The sequence below is a fragment of the Fulvia fulva genome, chromosome 7 (assembly GCF_020509005.1).
Source record: "Fulvia fulva chromosome 7, complete sequence".
NCBI lineage: Eukaryota > Fungi > Ascomycota > Dothideomycetes > Mycosphaerellales > Mycosphaerellaceae > Fulvia > Fulvia fulva.
In genome coordinates this window covers 2103203-2120479 of record NC_063018.1, presented here as the reverse complement: position 1 = coordinate 2120479, position 17277 = coordinate 2103203, and the positions used below count along the sequence as shown (strand labels likewise).

General features: G+C 53.6%; 11 protein-coding genes across 11 annotated transcripts; 7 read left to right on the top strand and 4 right to left on the bottom strand.

The window, feature by feature from the left end:
• Positions 1-102: 102 nt before the first annotated feature.
• Positions 103-1497, bottom strand: CLAFUR5_10258 (Negative regulator of differentiation 1; the record flags this gene model as incomplete). Its single annotated transcript, XM_047909406.1, has 2 exons — positions 103-1356; positions 1411-1497. 2 exons carry the CDS (start codon positions 1495-1497, stop codon positions 103-105), a joined length of 1341 nt encoding a protein of 446 aa, XP_047764049.1.
• A 411-nt stretch (positions 1498-1908) lies between these two features.
• CLAFUR5_10257 (Mitochondrial chaperone BCS1) lies at positions 1909-3366 on the top strand (the record flags this gene model as incomplete). Its single annotated transcript, XM_047909405.1, has 1 exon — positions 1909-3366. One exon carries the CDS (start codon positions 1909-1911, stop codon positions 3364-3366), a length of 1458 nt encoding a protein of 485 aa, XP_047764047.1.
• A 443-nt stretch (positions 3367-3809) lies between these two features.
• Positions 3810-4499, top strand: CLAFUR5_10256 (uncharacterized protein; the record flags this gene model as incomplete). The annotated part of the gene is made up of 1 exon (XM_047909404.1): positions 3810-4499. One exon carries the CDS (start codon positions 3810-3812, stop codon positions 4497-4499), a length of 690 nt encoding a protein of 229 aa, XP_047764046.1.
• Positions 4500-5295: 796 nt separating this feature from the next.
• On the top strand, positions 5296-5607 carry CLAFUR5_10255 (uncharacterized protein; the record flags this gene model as incomplete). The annotated part of the gene is made up of 1 exon (XM_047909403.1): positions 5296-5607. The coding sequence occupies one exon, from the start codon at positions 5296-5298 to the stop codon at positions 5605-5607; it is 312 nt and encodes a 103-aa protein (XP_047764700.1).
• Positions 5608-6555: 948 nt separating this feature from the next.
• Positions 6556-7587, top strand: CLAFUR5_10254 (uncharacterized protein; the record flags this gene model as incomplete). Its single annotated transcript, XM_047909402.1, has 3 exons — positions 6556-6600; positions 6658-7040; positions 7125-7587. The coding sequence occupies 3 exons, from the start codon at positions 6556-6558 to the stop codon at positions 7585-7587; spliced, it is 891 nt and encodes a 296-aa protein (XP_047764699.1).
• A 212-nt stretch (positions 7588-7799) lies between these two features.
• CLAFUR5_10253 (NAD-dependent protein deacylase) lies at positions 7800-8682 on the bottom strand (the record flags this gene model as incomplete). Its single annotated transcript, XM_047909401.1, has 2 exons — positions 7800-8314; positions 8367-8682. The coding sequence occupies 2 exons, from the start codon at positions 8680-8682 to the stop codon at positions 7800-7802; spliced, it is 831 nt and encodes a 276-aa protein (XP_047764702.1).
• A 421-nt stretch (positions 8683-9103) lies between these two features.
• On the top strand, positions 9104-10807 carry CLAFUR5_10252 (Inositol monophosphatase 2; the record flags this gene model as incomplete). Its single annotated transcript, XM_047909400.1, has 4 exons — positions 9104-9962; positions 10477-10587; positions 10642-10730; positions 10784-10807. The coding sequence occupies 4 exons, from the start codon at positions 9104-9106 to the stop codon at positions 10805-10807; spliced, it is 1083 nt and encodes a 360-aa protein (XP_047764701.1).
• Positions 10808-10866: 59 nt separating this feature from the next.
• CLAFUR5_10251 (putative dipeptidyl-peptidase 5) lies at positions 10867-13137 on the bottom strand (the record flags this gene model as incomplete). The annotated part of the gene is made up of 3 exons (XM_047909399.1): positions 10867-12673; positions 12724-13017; positions 13070-13137. The coding sequence occupies 3 exons, from the start codon at positions 13135-13137 to the stop codon at positions 10867-10869; spliced, it is 2169 nt and encodes a 722-aa protein (XP_047764704.1).
• Positions 13138-13861: 724 nt separating this feature from the next.
• CLAFUR5_10250 (uncharacterized protein) lies at positions 13862-14365 on the top strand (the record flags this gene model as incomplete). Its single annotated transcript, XM_047909398.1, has 1 exon — positions 13862-14365. The coding sequence occupies one exon, from the start codon at positions 13862-13864 to the stop codon at positions 14363-14365; it is 504 nt and encodes a 167-aa protein (XP_047764703.1).
• Positions 14366-15010: 645 nt separating this feature from the next.
• On the top strand, positions 15011-15800 carry CLAFUR5_10249 (uncharacterized protein; the record flags this gene model as incomplete). Its single annotated transcript, XM_047909397.1, has 3 exons — positions 15011-15145; positions 15186-15525; positions 15616-15800. The coding sequence occupies 3 exons, from the start codon at positions 15011-15013 to the stop codon at positions 15798-15800; spliced, it is 660 nt and encodes a 219-aa protein (XP_047764573.1).
• Positions 15801-16200: 400 nt separating this feature from the next.
• CLAFUR5_10248 (uncharacterized protein) lies at positions 16201-16701 on the bottom strand (the record flags this gene model as incomplete). Its single annotated transcript, XM_047909396.1, has 1 exon — positions 16201-16701. One exon carries the CDS (start codon positions 16699-16701, stop codon positions 16201-16203), a length of 501 nt encoding a protein of 166 aa, XP_047764575.1.
• Between the last annotated feature and the right edge of the window lie 576 nt (positions 16702-17277).

Sequence of the window (17277 nt, the reverse complement as noted above, 5' to 3'; positions counted from 1 at the left end):
TCAGGCGCTGGACAGTGTAAGTGTTTGATGCGCTCGGCCGTCATACTCACGTCCACAGAGAAGCTTCACGCAAAGTAATCTCAATCCTTCTGTCGAAAGTCATCACGCAGTACTCTCTGAGTCGAGGAAGTCGAGTCGGACACCAGCGCGTGGAACGATGTGCACGGAGTCTACCTCGTCGTCCGAGTCGCCCTCGAGTTCAGCAAGCGGGTCGCGGTTCTCTGCGAGACAGTCAGTGATTGCATGGTTCCCACTGCCCAATTGATGACGCCACACACCTTCATCACTACCAGAAGAGCCATTGCTGCTCATGTTCAGCATATCGAAACGATTGTTGGGGGCCATGTTCTTCTTGGTAGGCTCCGAGGCGGCTGTTGGAGTCGGTTTGGCGCGAGCAGGGAGAGCGACATCGCACTCGTCGGGGTAGAACTCGATCTTGCAACCTCTATAATCCGATCTGCTCATCATGCAAGTCCGGGCGAAGAGTGCGTTATGCACTGAGTTGGTCGATACGTAAGCATTACCGCTCTGGTAAGTGACCTCGATGATGACCAAGCCATGAATATGCTCCATATCGTCGCGGATGCGCTGCTCGGTGAGGCCTTTATCGACAGCGTTGCGGATCAGAATGTTGCGGGTGGCACCGTTGGTGATCTTGTTTGCGATGTGACCATTGAGGTTAGACTGTCGTTCTGCCCATCTTACCTCGACACGTCGGGCATGAAGGTAGACATCGTTGCGCTTGGACCAGGTGAGATAGTCTGCTGCAGCGTCCAAGAACGTGACGGTTGCGCTCCTCTCGGAACGGATCGTGATGCTCAAGACCTTACCGCCTTTGATCACAGAGGCCAGATCCTTGTACGAAGTCTTTGGGGAGAGGTTGCAGAAATACAGTGTGCGCAGCGTTTCGCCGGCGCGGCCGCGAGCTGTGGTGTCCAGCTCAGTGTTGCCGTCGTCCATAAAGCTGTCAGCTTCGAAAGCATTGTCTTCGGGAACAGAAGAAGGCGTAACGCCATAGCTGACGTTACGGTTGACGTTGGGCACTTGCAGACTGGCTTGAGATGGTTGCTGCTCAACAGTCTTGAATGCGCCGCTGCCTGGTGCAAGGTTAAACCCACCGGTGTTGCTGTTGGACCTCCATGACATGCCGTTTGACTTGGATGGCCCACTGACGAAGGGCTTCGGTTGGCAGTAAGGCATGGGCTGGTCATCGTAATCGTCTGCCCAAGAGTCGACAGGCCTCTGTTGCTGCTCAGGAACTGTTGCGCCAGCGATCAAAAGGGCAAGTGTCTCGGGAGTCAGGCCGCCTTGATAGAGTGAGGTTTTGAGCAGCTCAAATTCGCGCGAGGTACGAAGCTGTTACATGTATCAGTGACTTTGCGCTCCAGTGAAGACATTGCTTGCACTTACCAGACTGTCATATTCGACTCGAGAAATGGTGACGCTTGCAGGATCTGCCCGACCAAGTATCTGGGCAGAAGTATGCTTGAGCAACATATTAGCCTTGAATGATCGGAGGATAGGATGCGCAATCGAGATAAGTATCATACAAAATCTGCCCTGCAAACGGTGTCAGCGGGTAGGTGCAGAAAGGCTGGGTGTTATCTCCTTCAAGGGCGCTTAATGTGACACATACCGTCGGAGCAAAGCATCAAAGTAAGACTTGTCAACAGTCACCTTCTCCATCGCCGCCATGAGTGACAGTCAACAGACGACAATGTCATGATGTTGTTTGTGACATGTGCGATTGGAAGGCGTGTTTGAAGATGGAAGCAGCAGCAGAAGGACCCCTGCAAAAGATTGCGCTAGCAAGGATTCGGCGGATGGGCCGAGCGTCCCGTTATGCATAATCTTTCGCAGGGCAACGATCCATCGAATGTGAAAGGCAGGAACAGCCCACGCGTCTGAATGGATCAAAATGCATCGGGATCCATCAAGGCGCTGAGCGACGGCAAAGCATCAAAGGAAGACATTGTGAAACAGCTGGCCAATGTCAGCAGCGGCGATGGCAGCGTCTGGTCGCAACTGCTGAGCAACCCGTTCTTCACTGCAGGCTTTGGCCTAGCAGGACTGGGAGCTGCTCTGCGATATGGCTCGTTGGGTCTGAGGAGAGCCGCTGAGCTCGTGCGGCATCGTATGCTCGTTGATCTCGAGATCACGAGACATGACGAATCGTACAGTTGGGTGCTGAACTGGATGACCCACCAGTATCAGAATCAGCTCATGCCGCTGGCTCAACGAGAACGTGTTGGCATAGTCGAATCTCTGATCCGGCGTCTTACGCCCGGTCTGCACCATCTACAAATCACGACACACGTCTCGCGTACAGCCAGTGGCTCCCAACAGACCGCATTCGCTCTCGTCCCTGGCCATGGTCGACACATCCTCAGGTACAAGAATGCTTTTCTGGCTGTCAATCGCGAGCGTGTGGGCAAAAGCTTCGACGCGAATGGCCAACCTTTCGAGACCGTGAAGTTCACCACGCTTTACTACTATCGGCACATTTTCGAGGACATCTTTCAGGAAGCACACCAAATGGCTGTGCAAAGCACAGAAGGCAAGACCATCGTCTACACAAGTCGGAACGTCAGCTGGGAGAGATCTGGCGAGCCGAAACGGCGAAGGCCTTTCGAATCGGTTGTGCTCGATAAGGGCGTCTCGGACAGGATCCTAGCCGATGTTCGAGAGTTTCTGGATGCTCGTACATGGTATCTTGACCGTGGCATTCCCTATCGCAGAGGCTACCTTCTTTACGGTCCACCGGGAACCGGCAAGACATCTTTCGTGCAGGCTCTGGCAGGTCAATTGGATTACAACATTGCAATGCTTAGCCTCAGTCAGCGTGGATTGACAGATGACTTGCTCAATCACTTGCTCTTGAACGTACCTGCCCGTACAATCGTACTTCTGGAAGATGCCGACGCGGCATTCAGCAATAGACGCCAGCGAGACGAGGAAGGTTACAGTGGCGCAAACGTCACATATTCTGGCCTGCTCAATGCCCTTGACGGAGTTGCGAGTGCCGAAGAACGAATCATCTTCATGACCACGAACCACATTGATCGCCTGGACGACGCGCTTATCAGACCTGGTCGAGTGGACATGACGATGCAGCTTGGCAATGCAAGCCAGTGGCAGATGGAACAGCTCTGGGACCGCTTTTATTCGGAGCAGGATCCCAGTGGAGAGGGCAAGAGACGCTTCGTACAAAAGGCGATGGCGGCAGGCTTGGTGGACAATGTCAGTACTGCTGCATTGCAAGGCCTGTTTCTCTACAATAAAGGAGACGTTGGAGGCGCTATTGCTCTCATCGACAAGCTTGCTGCACACAGGCCAGGAAGTCAGCCGATACAGCAGCAGGCCTGAAGCAAAAGGATCTGGCGTAAAAGAGACGATATTCCCGCTGCGACGGCGATGCGTCTCTCACAGCGAGTCGTCGGCAACATGTTATGCGTCGCAGCAGGCATTAGTAAGGCCGTTATGTGTCACCTGGAAGGGTGGAGCTTGACCTGCCGCTTCCTGTCGCCAAGGCCAGGGTCTTCATCTGTCTCCAGCAATGGCGCCTCAGAAATCAGGCCTCAGGAACAGACTCGTATGTCATTTTAGGCAACTTCGAGCTATTCCGAGCTGGACCAATCTCAGCTGGAGCATTGTGGCGCGGCATCGTAAGCGAGCTAGTCACAGCTGCCTGCGGCTGGCGACTGGCGACACATCACGGATCCATCAAGTGACTCAGCTCTGCGACAAAACTCGGGTTCCTCGCAATCACCTCGCAAATTTACCGCACGCATTACATCGCAACCGTGGAGATGCAAAGACTCGACAGCGCAGTCGAGATACCACGACTGAAAATGGCTTCAGCTACCAGTGCAGGGTCGGCTTCTCCAGACTCGCACTCCACAGATCTCCATAACCACGCCTCGGCCAATCATAAGCGCGCCCCATCTCGACTGCTTTCCTTGCCAGCAGAATTGCAACTAGCCATATGGGAATTTGTCGTCATTCAAGAAGAGCCGCTCCTCCTCAACTGCCCATGCGACAGCTTTTACGGCGGCTGGAGCGAGGAATACTACGCAGAAGTCGACCTCTGGGAGAACGGTACGAAGCATCCGCCATGGCAGCCAGCATTGACTCGAGTCTGCAGCAGCATTCGAGCTGATGCGCTGCCGATGTGGTTCAAGCACAATCGCTTCCAGGCCGGGTACTGCTGGGAGACCAACAGGGGTATGACACTGGACTGGCTAGAGATCATCGGCGCGGAAAACAGGAAACTGATAAAGCACTTTTACTTTCACGATGCGAACTTCGAGCATGACGACAACAGCCCGTCAGACCTGCGGAAGCTGAAGAGGAGCAAGGTGTTTCGCGAGTTCGGGGGTGTAATGCAGAGCACGTATGATGGCGAATGCTGCAGGCACGATGTACTCTTCTGCGACAAGGTCGTCGACGAGGAACTCGAAGGGCTCGCGAGACTATTTGATGGATACTCGATTGCATAGCGCTTTGCACCACCGATATGTTCGTCCTCGCATCGCAAGGCTTGATCCGAAGTCTTTCTCCAGCATGGCCACTTGCTACTCCTCTTATCGAAGTACTACAGCGGTATCGCATGATTGAACCAATAGCACTCACGTTTTCAAGTGCGGCCTGAACACTTCGGCCTGCGTTACTGATCAAATCAATGCTTCGCATTGTATGCGAGTGCGGAAGATTGATTGATATCAGTAATCGTTTGCGCATCCTACGCGCAAGTTCGGCAATTTGCCTTGGCTACGGAGAGTTATCCTATGGCCAAGCTGCGACTCCCTACTCCCGCTGTACAACCAGGCTGGCAATTCCCGCATGCTTCATGCCCGAATCCGAGACGAAAGCGAAGCATCCACATTTCAGCAAGCTGCGGTTTGCAACATTCGCTGCAACAGTCACCCGTACACAGATCGTGCGGATATTCTCTTGATATTAGTGGTTGATTGCGGGCTCAGGATCTAAGTGGATACATCGCTTTTATTACGTGTTGTGGCTAAGCCTTGCTTTGTACAATATACGCTACGGTGTTGCGTACCAAAGCCGCCGCTTCGCGTTTTAAACAGACCTGCAACGCGTCCGCATGGTTGTGTACCTCGTAGCGGGAATTATGGTACCTCCTTGGCGCCACAGTGAGGCACGAGGAACTGGCAAGGGTACTTATACTTCGGTGATGGCCTGCGACCTTGGACGGCTCGACCGCAAGGCAGCACGTTAGCTTCCACTCAGAGTCAGACTTCACTTCGGAACACACCTCTTTATAAGCCATAGATGAACAGCCAAGATGGCCATCGCCATGCCGAAGCGAGACGTCGAGACGTCAAGACGACTCTCAACTACTGGGAACCCCAGCCAGGCAACAAAGTGCGGACCGACTTCCGCAAACCAGGCGCCGAAACCTCCTACGACGAACGAGAAAACAACCAACTCCCAACCCCCGTCACCATCCACGACGTCCGTGGCCACGAATCAACCTTCACCCTAGAACAGAACGGTTTCCAATACGTCCCCGACCGCGCTCCAGATTTCTCCCACTGCCGCTCCGAAGAAGAAATCTCCGCCATCCTGGACGCGTCTACGTAATTAACGTCTGGCGTCCCCTCAGGACCATCTTCCGCGACCCGCTAGCAGTCTGCGACTGGGCCAGCATCGATGCGAAGAAGGACTGGATCGCGGAGCGCTCCATTTTCCCGGATCGATGGAACGAGCTGGGCTATGTTAGTCCGAGTCCGGATCATAGGTGGTACTATTTGAATCGGCAGACGCCGGATGAGCCGTTGCTGTTCGTACAGTATGATATTGAGAAGGAGGCGGAGGGGGGGCATGAATGTGGCGCATAGTGCGTTCGTTGATCCGGAGTTCCCGGATGGGCAGGCGAGGGAGAGTATTGAGATTAAGATGTTTGCGTTTGTGCCAGAGGCGTGATAGGGAGAGGAGAGTTGTGGTGTCGGTTGCGTGAATTCAGAGGCGGGTTTGAGAAGAGTAGGGAAGATTGTCTTTCGAGAAGCTTAGTGCCGATGTACTCACGTGCTTGTGCCTTCATTCCATTGTCTACCGTCTCGCTCAAAACATGCCCTGTCAGCAGCAATGCTTCGACTTCATCAAGACGTTCGTCGCGAGCCGTCTGTAGCAGACTGTTGGGACTGCTGTCCAGGCTTTGCTGTTTGCAGAAGCGGACTAACTCTATTGATAGCGTACTGGCCCTGCTTCAGAGAACTGTGATGATGCACTCAACTTGCGCTTCCTGAAGTTTTGAAAACTTCACGATGATCTGGTCAAGGCCACGCATACCTTTTCTGTGAGCAGGACTGAGCCCTCGTAGATGGAAATGGTTGGCCTGCTAGTGGGGCAGCACACGCGGTGAATGGAAGAACATGTTTCACTAGAGCATGTGACTAGGGCGTCCGTGCTCAATTTACTATTCGAAACAATCTCATCCAACACCTTTCTTTACGGCCCCGCACTCTCTGACTCTCGGTCTCTTTGTCGTCGACCACCTCAAAGGCATCTTGACTACTAGAGCAAGCCAACATGGCGAAACGCAAGATACAGCGACAAAACGGCACACCCGCAAAGGTCTGTGTGCCTCGTACGCCTCTGTCGCAAACAAGTACTGACAAATCCTCACTTAAGACCGAAGCGGCACCGTCTACCTCTACCGTCACCCGCCGAGCTACTCGAAGCATGACTACCGCCGCAGCTGCTCGCGCAGTCTTCGATACTGCCGAGCTACTGGAACACATCATGCTCCAGGTGCCGATGGCTACCATCCTCACGAGCCAGCGCGTCTGTCAGCAGTTCCGAGATATCGTCAAGACATCGAAGAAGATCCAGGAGAAGCTCTTCTTCCGTACTAACAGCGAGTGCGAGTACTGGGCGTGGCAGCAGGCTGGAGGCGGACCGGTGCAGCAGAGCGCGAACCCCGATGACTGGATGGAGAACCCGGACCAGGACCCAGAAGAGATCAAGACACTGTCGGCCCGCGTCAATGACTTCTTTCGCGATACCAAGGAGATGTAACTCCACGCCTGGTACACCGGCGGCGACAACTGGGTACCTGGGAATCCCATGACCTCAGATTTATCACGCCTCGAGTACAGTATGCTTGGCACTCGAGGCACGTGTGTCGTCCCAACCGCGCGCCTAATGGATGCAATGTTGCCCACTCTCAAGGTCAAGACCCCACAGAAGCAGACTTGGGAGCAGATGCATCTGACCGACGGCCCGACTGAGGAGGCTTACATATACTTGGAATGGCAAATTGGCGACGGCGAGTCAATGAGTGCTCAGGGATCGGCATGTGCAAAAGTCTGGGCTTATGACGGTATTACTTTGGACGCAGTTGCATCTGCTTTGAGGACGCCATCGGACCACGTAGTCGAGTCCCACTATTCTGGCCAGGATTCTCACGACAATGAGGACTTGCTGGAGGTGATTCTGGCATACGAGGGTCCTCATGGTCCGTATGCCACTATGCGCATTTCGGGGATTCTGCTCGAGGGTATGTTGATTCCGTCTGATTCGGGGAAGGCTATACTCGACTCGAGACGCGTTCAGGAGTAGAAATTTCGACGCTGGATGGTGGGTGCTACGATAGCGGGGAGACGGAAACGTTGGGTGTACGATGATACTGGCGGAGACTGAAGCTCAAGGGATGGCACGAAGCGTACTGGCCGGGATCTGCGTTGATTGCTCGGCTGGCTGGCGAGAACTGCGAAACTGTGGTCAATGTTATAGAGGCTTAGAAGATAGCACATGATACTGCACGCAATCCTCTACATCGCAGTGCCAAGTGCTCTACTTATCACATATGGCAGCGTCTTTGAAGCGTCACCTTCCACAATCATATCATCGTCTTCGCTACGTGCTGCGTCAGCGCCCATGTTGAAGACGACCATCCGTGCTCCGCGCTGTACTGCATCGCCGACGAACGGCGCTCTTGATGTACCAATGATCATAACAAGATCGACTTCGTCATTCACTTCAAGCCAGTCGTCTACTCGTTGCAACTCCTGTGCCGGCAGGCTCTCCTCGAAGAACGTGACGCCCGGGCGCACGATATCTTGCTTACACAAGGCACAGAGTGGGATTGCTGACCTCGTTACTTGTGGCAGAGGTATCCTTGGGTCTGCTACATCATACGCTGGAAGTACAAGGCCTGGTACCGTGGGGTGACTGGTATAGTTGCGTGCTGTGACTGCACATTCGTCCCTCGAGCAATGAACATTGTAGACCGATCCATGAAGCGCCACAGGTTGACGAGGGTTGTGGTCAGCTCTCTCGGACAGCTCTTGACACGGACGAAATCAGCCAATTCGATGCACGAGTCTGCACATACATACCATCGACATTCTGCGTGACTGCCAGAAAGTTCGGCTTCGCTTGTGCCAGTGCGGCCAGAGCATAATGTCCAGCATTCGGCTGCACGACTCTTGCCATTTGCCGTCTGTTCTCATAGAACGTGCATACTCCAATAGGATCTCGATCAAAGACGGCTGGCTTCGACATCTCATCCATGGGCCCTCCTCGCCAGTGAGCGCCTTCATGTCTGAACGTTGGAATGGCGGAAGGCGCAGACAGACCAGCGCCAATGATGGCAAGGATACTGTCAGCGTTTCGAATGCAATCGATGGCCCCATCGACATCGTTCAGAGACATGGCGTAGGGCTTAGTAGGCAAAAGGGGCTCGTGGAGAGCAAAAAGGACACGATCCAGGCAGGACAGGATTCGTGGACTCGAACTCGGGCAAAAGGGAAGGCTCCTGCGAGCAGGAGGGTAGTCCGAAGACGGTTTGCCTCTGCAATGATTGGTTTAGCTACTTCCCTGCAGATAGGTACAAATTGTGACAATATGTAGATAGGCAGCAGACAGCGGTGTCTGGAATGAGAGGAGGATGCCACGGATGCGATACCTCCCAGAACAGGCCCATCTCACGCTTGGCCTTATGTGACGTCGGCGAGGATAGGTCTGAGCACGCCACCGCCCTCGACACGAGGCACATCATCGACCCAATGCTTTGCCCGACACCTTCCCACTAACAACATCAACATCGGCTCACACTGCACGAGGCCTCTCCAAGATGAGTGCAATCAATCTCGAAGAAGTCCACGACTTCTTGATCCAAATAGCCCACGACGCCGGCAAGATGATCTCCACAGCCAAACCCGTCGCCGCCGGCAGCGGTCAGAAGAAGAACAGTGCCGATCTCGTGACCGAAACAGACCAAGCAGTCGAGAAGATGGTAGGCACAAAGCTGCGAGAGCGCTTCCCAGAGTTCGCCTTCATGGGAGAGGAGACGTACAAAGACGCCGACAAGCTCACCGACAAGCCGACTTTCATCGTTGACCCCGTTGACGGAACCAACAACTTCTTTCACGGCCATCCGTATGTCTGTGTCTCACTGGGACTGGCGATTGAGAGGAAGCCGGTGGTTGGTGTGATCTACAATCCGTATACGAAGGAGCTGTATACAGGGATTAAGGGCAAGGGAAGCTTCTTGACTGATGCTCAGCATGATCATGTCCGCCTGCCGCTGAAGGACCCGGAGCCGCTGAAGGATTTGAGCCATTGTCTGGTTGCTGTTGAATGGGGCTCTGATCGCGATGGAGACGACTATGAAACGAAGGTCAACACCTTCCGAAACCTGTGCGCGAGCAAAGAAAGTGGCGGTGCTATGGTACATGGTATCCGCTCTCTTGGGAGCGCGGAGCTGAATCTATGCGGTGTTGCAGCGGGTCACCTTGACGTCTACTGGGAGAATGGATGCTGGGCATGGGATGTTTGTGCTGGATGGGTCATCTTGGAAGAGGCCGGTGGCCGGATGGTGGGTAGCCAAAAGGGCGACTGGAATCCCTCTGTCGACCAGCGGAGGTATATGGCTGTGAGAGGCGGCGAAGATCAGACGAAGATCATCGGGGAGTTCTGGAGTCATGTTGATGGTAAGATCGAGGTTGGGTATGATGCAGTGTCATAATGCCAAGCAGAACGACCATAATGATATGCGACTATGGATAGACTTGGGATGCAGGTCCAATGTGAAGCATCTTCCGCCCACAGCAATGTTATTCATATGACAGCATCAATAGCAATCGCTTGGCCGAGTGCGTAGAAGGTAGCACCAGTGACATGATTGCCAAGCTGGCGCGACAGCCCGTTATCATCACACCATGTGAGAGCAAGATCGCGATTGAGATCGAGAGCTAAGAGAGCTCTCTTCACAGCTCGGAAATCTGCCCTGAAACTACCAACAAGCTTAAAACTTGGCATAAAGGTAGCTCAAGTGGGCAGCCAGCTCGATCCTACAAGAATCTACTGCAGACATGACGTTGGTGGTACCAGACATTCATATTGTACTTATCACAACCAGCAGCTCTCGCCCTTGCAATGCAAGAGACGGTTGTACAACACTCCCACACCCACCTCTTCCCTCCAACCAATAAACATACATGTCAGGACTCCTAAACAAAGTAAAAGACAAGGTCACGAGCGGCGGCTCTGGCGGCGGATCAGGTGGAGGCGCTGGCGGTGCTGGCGAGAAGTATATCAACGATGCCACGCACAAAGGTAAGTACAAGCAGTGAGCTGTGGTCGAACAACTGCTGATGCATGCTGCAAAAGTGACGGACCAAGCCACCGACCGTGCTGGTCTGGGGGACAAGTATGATGATAAAATCAACAAGTTCACCGATAGCCAGACGAATAAGCAGGTAAGCTGGAGAATTGGCATGGTACTGTCATGATGGATGCTGATGTTGCATAGATTTTCGGAGGCAAGCCGAATTGATTCGATGGCGTGATATGACTATGTCGCTACAATCACCCAACTTTTGTATCGCTGTCGAATCACATCTGGATGGCATTCCCATCCAAACTCTCAATCTTACCAGTATAGTAATTGATCCAGTTGAAGATCTCCTGGTGCCAGAAAAGCGAGTTCTCTTGGTTCAGGACCCAGTGGTTCTCATCCGGGAAGCTCAGAAATCTGCTAGGCACACCACGTGTCTGAAGAACGTTAAACATTGCAAGACCCTCACTAACTGGAAGACGGTAATCCAACTCATTGTGAACGATGAACTCCGGTGTCGAGAAGTTCTTCGCATGTGTGAGAGGGTCCCATGCGACATAGTTCGACCTTCCTGGCCCTTCCCAAATCGTCCCGTTGAAGTCATGGCGCGTGAACCATAGCTCTTCAGTGCTCCAGTCAGCGTAAGTCGTGGCGACGCCATCGTGGCATACTAGGGCTTTGAACTGATCGCCAAGATCGTGGCCCTGGATCCAGTTCATCATGTAGCCTCCATATGAAGCTCCAGCTCCCACTGCGTTACTGCAGTTGACGTATGGCAAGTTGTCACAGGCGTACTTGTGTGCATTCACCAGGTCCTCGTATGGCCAGCTGCCCCAGCGGGCCTGGATGTTATCTGTGAGGTTCTGACCGTAGCTGGTAGAGCCCGTCGGGTTAGGTCCGACAAGAACGTAGCCTTGATCCGCCCAGGTCTTCAGGTTCCAGCGCGTGGACCACGTGTTGCCGGTATAGCTTTGGGGTCCGCCGTGGACGTAGAAGACGAGGTCGTAGACTTTGCTGGCGTTGAAGTCTTCTGGGTAGACCACGATTGCTTGCTGTTGGTCACCGTTGGTGCCTTCATACCAGATAAAGTCGACATCTTCGGGCCCAAGGCCTGCAAGGTTGGCGTCCTCCTCGTTTGACTTGTAGAAGTACTTGGTCTCTCTATCAGCGTTGATAGTGTACAGCAGATATGAAGCCCAGACGCTGTTGGCGCTGACAAGTGCCTCACCACTGGGCAGGATGTAGAAGTCCGAGACCGAAGTAATGTCCGTAATGTTGGCTGGTTCGTAGTCTGCCGCTGCGTCTACAGGCACTGGGAAGAGTTTCGTGCTGCCGATAGAGTCGGCTGCAACCCACAAGGTCGAGCCGTCTTTGCTCCATCTGATGCTGCCAGCTGAGCGGTCCCAGTCTGCTGCGACCGGAGTGATCTCCTTCGTCTCCAGATCAGCCACGTAGAGCTTGCTTCGATCCGACTCGTAGGAGCCACCATCCATCTGGTAGTACGCGAGTTTCCTGCCATCGGGCGAGAACTCGGCACCACCACTGGCACCTTGTGCAGCCGCGGGAGCGGAGCTGCCAGGACCGTTGATGGCCATAGGAGCAGAAGAGCCATCGTGAGGCACAAGGTAGAGATAGCTCGCAGTAAAGTTGGCCTTTGGCAGCTCCGGAGCCTTGGTCAAGAAGACGACTTGAGAGCCATCAGGGCTAATATCGTAATCACCTGCATCAAAGCTCGAGCCAACAGGAGATTCGGGGCGTGTTACATTGTACTCCAGAGCATGGACAAGGTTCTTCATGCCGCCGAAGCTCAACCCGGCAGAACAGTTGCCATAGCCAGAGGTGTTCTTGCTGAGCGAACCACCAAAGACTGCATAGCGCTCCTTGGTGATCCAGGTATCCCAGTGCCTGACATAGATGCTGTCGTAAAGTCGTCCAGTGTTGACTGGCGTAGGTGCCAGCTCCTCATTGTAGGCTGTGCCATTCTCGCCATAAGCCAGGCAGCTCAGCACAAAGTTGATTCCACCGGATGCTGTGTTGACAGCGTGCAGACCTGAGTATGGTGCAGGCAGAGATGCCACAAGGGTGCTGGTATTCGTTAGATCTGTTCGACTCACTAACAATGTCCTCGAACTTACGGCGCAGCTGAAGCATCTGCGAGATCTGCTGTGTACAGAGTCACGCCCCCAGGGATATGATCGTTGGTGCCATTGATATACAGAACACTGGTGTTGGTAGGGCCAACCCAGGCAGCTTCGGAGACTTCACTGCCCCATGGGAGATCTGTAATGTCGCCACTGACCAGATTGATCAGTTTCCAGGTGGTCGAGGATTCGTGTTCTTCGAAAGAGTAGTTGGCCGATGTGAACACAGCCCATTCTCCGCTTGGATTCGGACTGGCAGCACTGTATCGAGGCGCTGAGATCATTTGCCTGGCACATATGTCAACCGAGAGTCCCTTCTCAGTGATGTTTGCGTACTTACTCGGGCGTTATGCTGTATGCAAGCTGCACAAGCAAGCCCCAGGCTGCTGTCACTCGCATTGTCACCATCTTGTCCTATCCCACCCCACGCTGGCTACCTTGTGCAATGCAAAGAGAGTGAGGCTGAAAGAGGAAGCAGACCAACCTTGCATATATCAAAAACAGTCGCACTCGGCGGCGTGGTTACACTCGGGATCCTCCAGGCCAAGCAGGCATCATACGGCTTCCCGCTCATCACGGTAGCTGAATACTGTATGCGAGTCGACCGGGAGGGAAGCTGTTTGAGGAAGGTGGTAGTCTTGCCAAGGCACCTATATTTCTCTTTGGTGGGGTTCTGCAGTGATTTCGGCCACAAGCTTCGCCGCACCCCAGCAATCACCGCGCCCTATGTACCGCTATTTGTGGGCCCTTATCCCTGCCTTGTAAGCCCCCCCCCCTACTCGTTGCCGCCGTGCCGGCTCGAGTGCGCGGAAAAGATAGATATTAGGGGATCTTCGAGGTACAGTATTGAGTAGCTAGAGGTCGAAATCCAAAGATTACGCCGAGTGTAATCAAAAGTGCACGCAAGATTGCTGGGGTGCGGTGATTGCTGCGAAGCTTATAGCGTGATTTCGCGACTCCCCTCTCTGCAAGCCAAGCCGGCTATCGTTGATAAGATTCCGGTTTGTTGTATGTAAGCGTTCACGACTGGAGGTCAAGCTCATCATGTCGTGATACTAATCATACTATGCTGTGCCGGTGCGTTCAATTGTTGAACGATGAAGGCCCGATCTTGCTTCGCGACCTGCAAGCCATGGCAGGGGGCAGTAAACATCCTCTTCGTCGACTGCTTCCAGCACATACACCCGTCAGTGCCGATAGTATGGAACACAGCAATGAGCAAGCGGAGTCCACGTCCACAGTCCTTCACTTGGCGGGCGTACAGACCCAGGTGCCAGTCCTTGAGACCCAGCCCGACAAGGACCAACCCCAGGTGCCTGGCTACACCACAGTGGATGATGCCGGCAACGACGGTGACGACACGATCCACCAACCGATCAAGTTCTACAATGTGCCAAATGTGATCGGTACCAACGTCAGCTTCGCGAAACCTGAATATGCCCAACCATTCGAACCGGAGAACGTCAACTATCTGCCAGTGCATATCAACGAACCAGAAACCGTGGATCTGATCTACAACGACTTCATCCAGAACTGGATCCTACTTGCGCTGAGATATCTTGGTGAGAAAAGGGAGGTGGCTGACACGGAGTCGGCACTGCAGGGCAAGCCTATGACCGATGTCATCAGTGACTGAATCAAAGCAAGCCCAGAATGGGCTTGCAAGCAGGGAAAGGACTAGCCGTCCTATGATATATTACGAGATTATGCTGGCGTTACCTGGATGGGATTGTCGAAGGGCTTGTCGTGGACTGGGTGCTTCACAGGCTGGCTTGCCTGGGGCGTTGGTTGGGCCCTCGAAATGTGGGTATAGTCTGTATGTATGTGAGATGGGTTGAGTATCCCTAGGATTTCCTCGATACCAGCGTGTCGTCCCCTACAGGTGGACTCACCTACCAAACAGTCCGTTCACCCGTTGAGTTTAACCAATCAAGACATGTCGGCAATACGGCAATAATGAAGTCCAGGTACCGAAGCCCCAAACTCTAGTTCCATCCTACCAGACCTCAGCTTACCTGCATACCGCAGAAGTCGGTGGTTAGATACAATTCACCTCGATCACCTCATCATCCTCGGCTGGTAAGCTCTTCAGCTTCACGCACCACACCGCTCGGCTCATACAGCATTGTGCGGCCGATCAGTGACATCGACGACAGAGCTGTCTCGAATACCTAAAACATTTGACGGAGACTCCAGAATATCAAAGCATCACCTCAACTCCGACTTACCACAGACCCCACACGGAACACTTTCCAACTCCCTACCCACCACCTCCACAACAATGTCCCCTCAAACCCAACAAGACCTCTTAACCCTCTACGATGTCCCAACAAAACGCACAGACGTCTCCTCCTGGTCCCTCAACGTGTGGAAAACTCGCATGGTTCTCAATTACAAGAACATTTCCTACAAGACCGTCTGGCTCAAACACTCTGAGATCGCCCCGACTCTCTCAGGTTTCGGAACCCCCCCCCCCCATTGTCCCTAAGCCTAATGGACCGCCGCAGAGTCCGTATACTGTCCCTGCTGTCCGGTTTCCTGATGGGACGTATGTGATGGACTCGGCGAATATCGTTGTGGAGTTGGAACGGTGGTATCCGGAGAGGAGTTTGAGGCTTGCGGAGGGCACGCAGGATGAGGTGTCTAAATTATTTGGTGGGGCTGTGATGCCGTTGTTGCCGATGATTTATGGGCACATTGCCGCTTCCATTCTGCTTGATGAGAGTGTAGTAGAGTGCAAAGCTAAGAAAGAGAAGGCTGCGGGAGCGCCGTTTGAGGAGTGGGTCAAGGCGAATAGTGGCAAATAGTGGCGAGGAGGTGTGGGAGAAGGCTGGGACAGGGATGGGGATGTTGGCAGAGTATGTCAAGTCGGCTAAGGTGGATGAGGGGCCGTTTATTTGGGGAGTAGGGTGAGTTATGGGGATTTTGCGGTGGCGGGGTTGTTGGAGACTTGTAAGAGGTTTTCAGAGCAGGGGTTGTTTGTGAGGATGATGGGGTTTGATCAGAATGGGGTGTTGAAGGGTTTGCATGGGGCTTGTGTGAAGGAGGGGTGGTTTGGGAAGGATGATTGAGACAGTTGATGCCTTTGTGTCTGGGTGCTGGCCATTGCAGGGTGTTCCCACGCTGTCAGATGAGTAGCCTCGAGTCGAGACCATGCTACAGATAGCCTGTTTACTTCCCCTGGTGATGCTTCCATCGCAGCTTGGGTCTCATCGCTGGCGTGCCAAGTTTTGCGAGCGGCAGTCCATTCTGCATCATTTACACAGCACATGCTGGCTCTCTGACACTGCGGCATTCCTGCGTACCATCCCTGTGCAAGCGATGGGTGGATGCACGAGGACCCAGTTGTGACCCTCTCTGTGGGCGTACCTCAAGCTGTGCCTTTGCATGACTTCGCAAGGTACCACAAGTACCTGCCTCTGTAACCGTCCCTCAAACTTGAGTCTGTGTAACGACTGACGGTACTCCGTTTCATAACAAACCATTGTTCCCCTTACTACCACCCATAGTAGTACAACTATAGTACATCCACCGTCCATCCACAACCTTCCACTTCATCTCCAAGAACCGGATCAAATTGACATTCTGCACCCCCGTCACATCCATCTCTACATACAACACCGCCCTCCCGCCGTCGTTCACGTCCGTGTGCATACTGATCAACTCAAACCTGCAATTCGGCTCCGTGGCTAGGTAGTCTCGCCACAGCTGGTTCAGGCCGTACCAGGACATGGCGTGCTCGGGGTAGTTTTCGATCCGGCATTCGAAACGCGGCGCGATGCGTTCGCGGAAGTCCCGACGGTCTGGATTGCCTTCGTAGTCGAAGTCGTGGTCGTTCCAGGCAAAGAGGCAGGCTTTGCTGAGGCGTTCTAGTTCGAGTGTGGCGGCTTTCTTGTCGGTTGTTTGGGGAGCCTCTGGGATGGTCGCTTGTGTCTCCGGCGATGTTGAGGCGTTTTGGGAGGAGGAAGACATGGTACTGTCTGTATTCTGAATGTCGAGATCGCTCCTGCAGCTTGGCGATGATTTTGCCGGCTCAATCTTGTGACTGTCTATCACGAAGCAGAGCTACTTTCACCTGCTCTCCCTCTGGTCTTGATGCTATGAGCAAAGACGGGGCCCACTCGTTCTGGAGAGGGAGACATGACCGACCGGTGAGATGAGCCGACATTGTTCGGTTAGACAGAAAGTGAAGTCATTGAAGTTCCGGCCCCTGCCATGTCTCGCTTCTGGGAAGGCAAAACTAAGATCCGTCAAATATTGGTTAGAATCTGCCCGGCGCTAGTGGAAGTCGTGCGGGAGCGAAGCTGCTTGTCTTTTTGCTTGTCGGAAACGCAACCTCCGGACATGCACGACATGGCACCAGATTGACCGCAAAAACTTGAGGCTGGCCTACACCGGATACATACGAACGTGCTGTACCGTCCTCGCGTCACCCCAAGCACTGCCGACATCCTTGCTCAGTCCACCAAAGGCAAGCACTCTTATGTCAGGCGCCTTCTTGCTCCTTCTTCCACTTCACTTCGACCATGGCAGAAACACGCTACACGA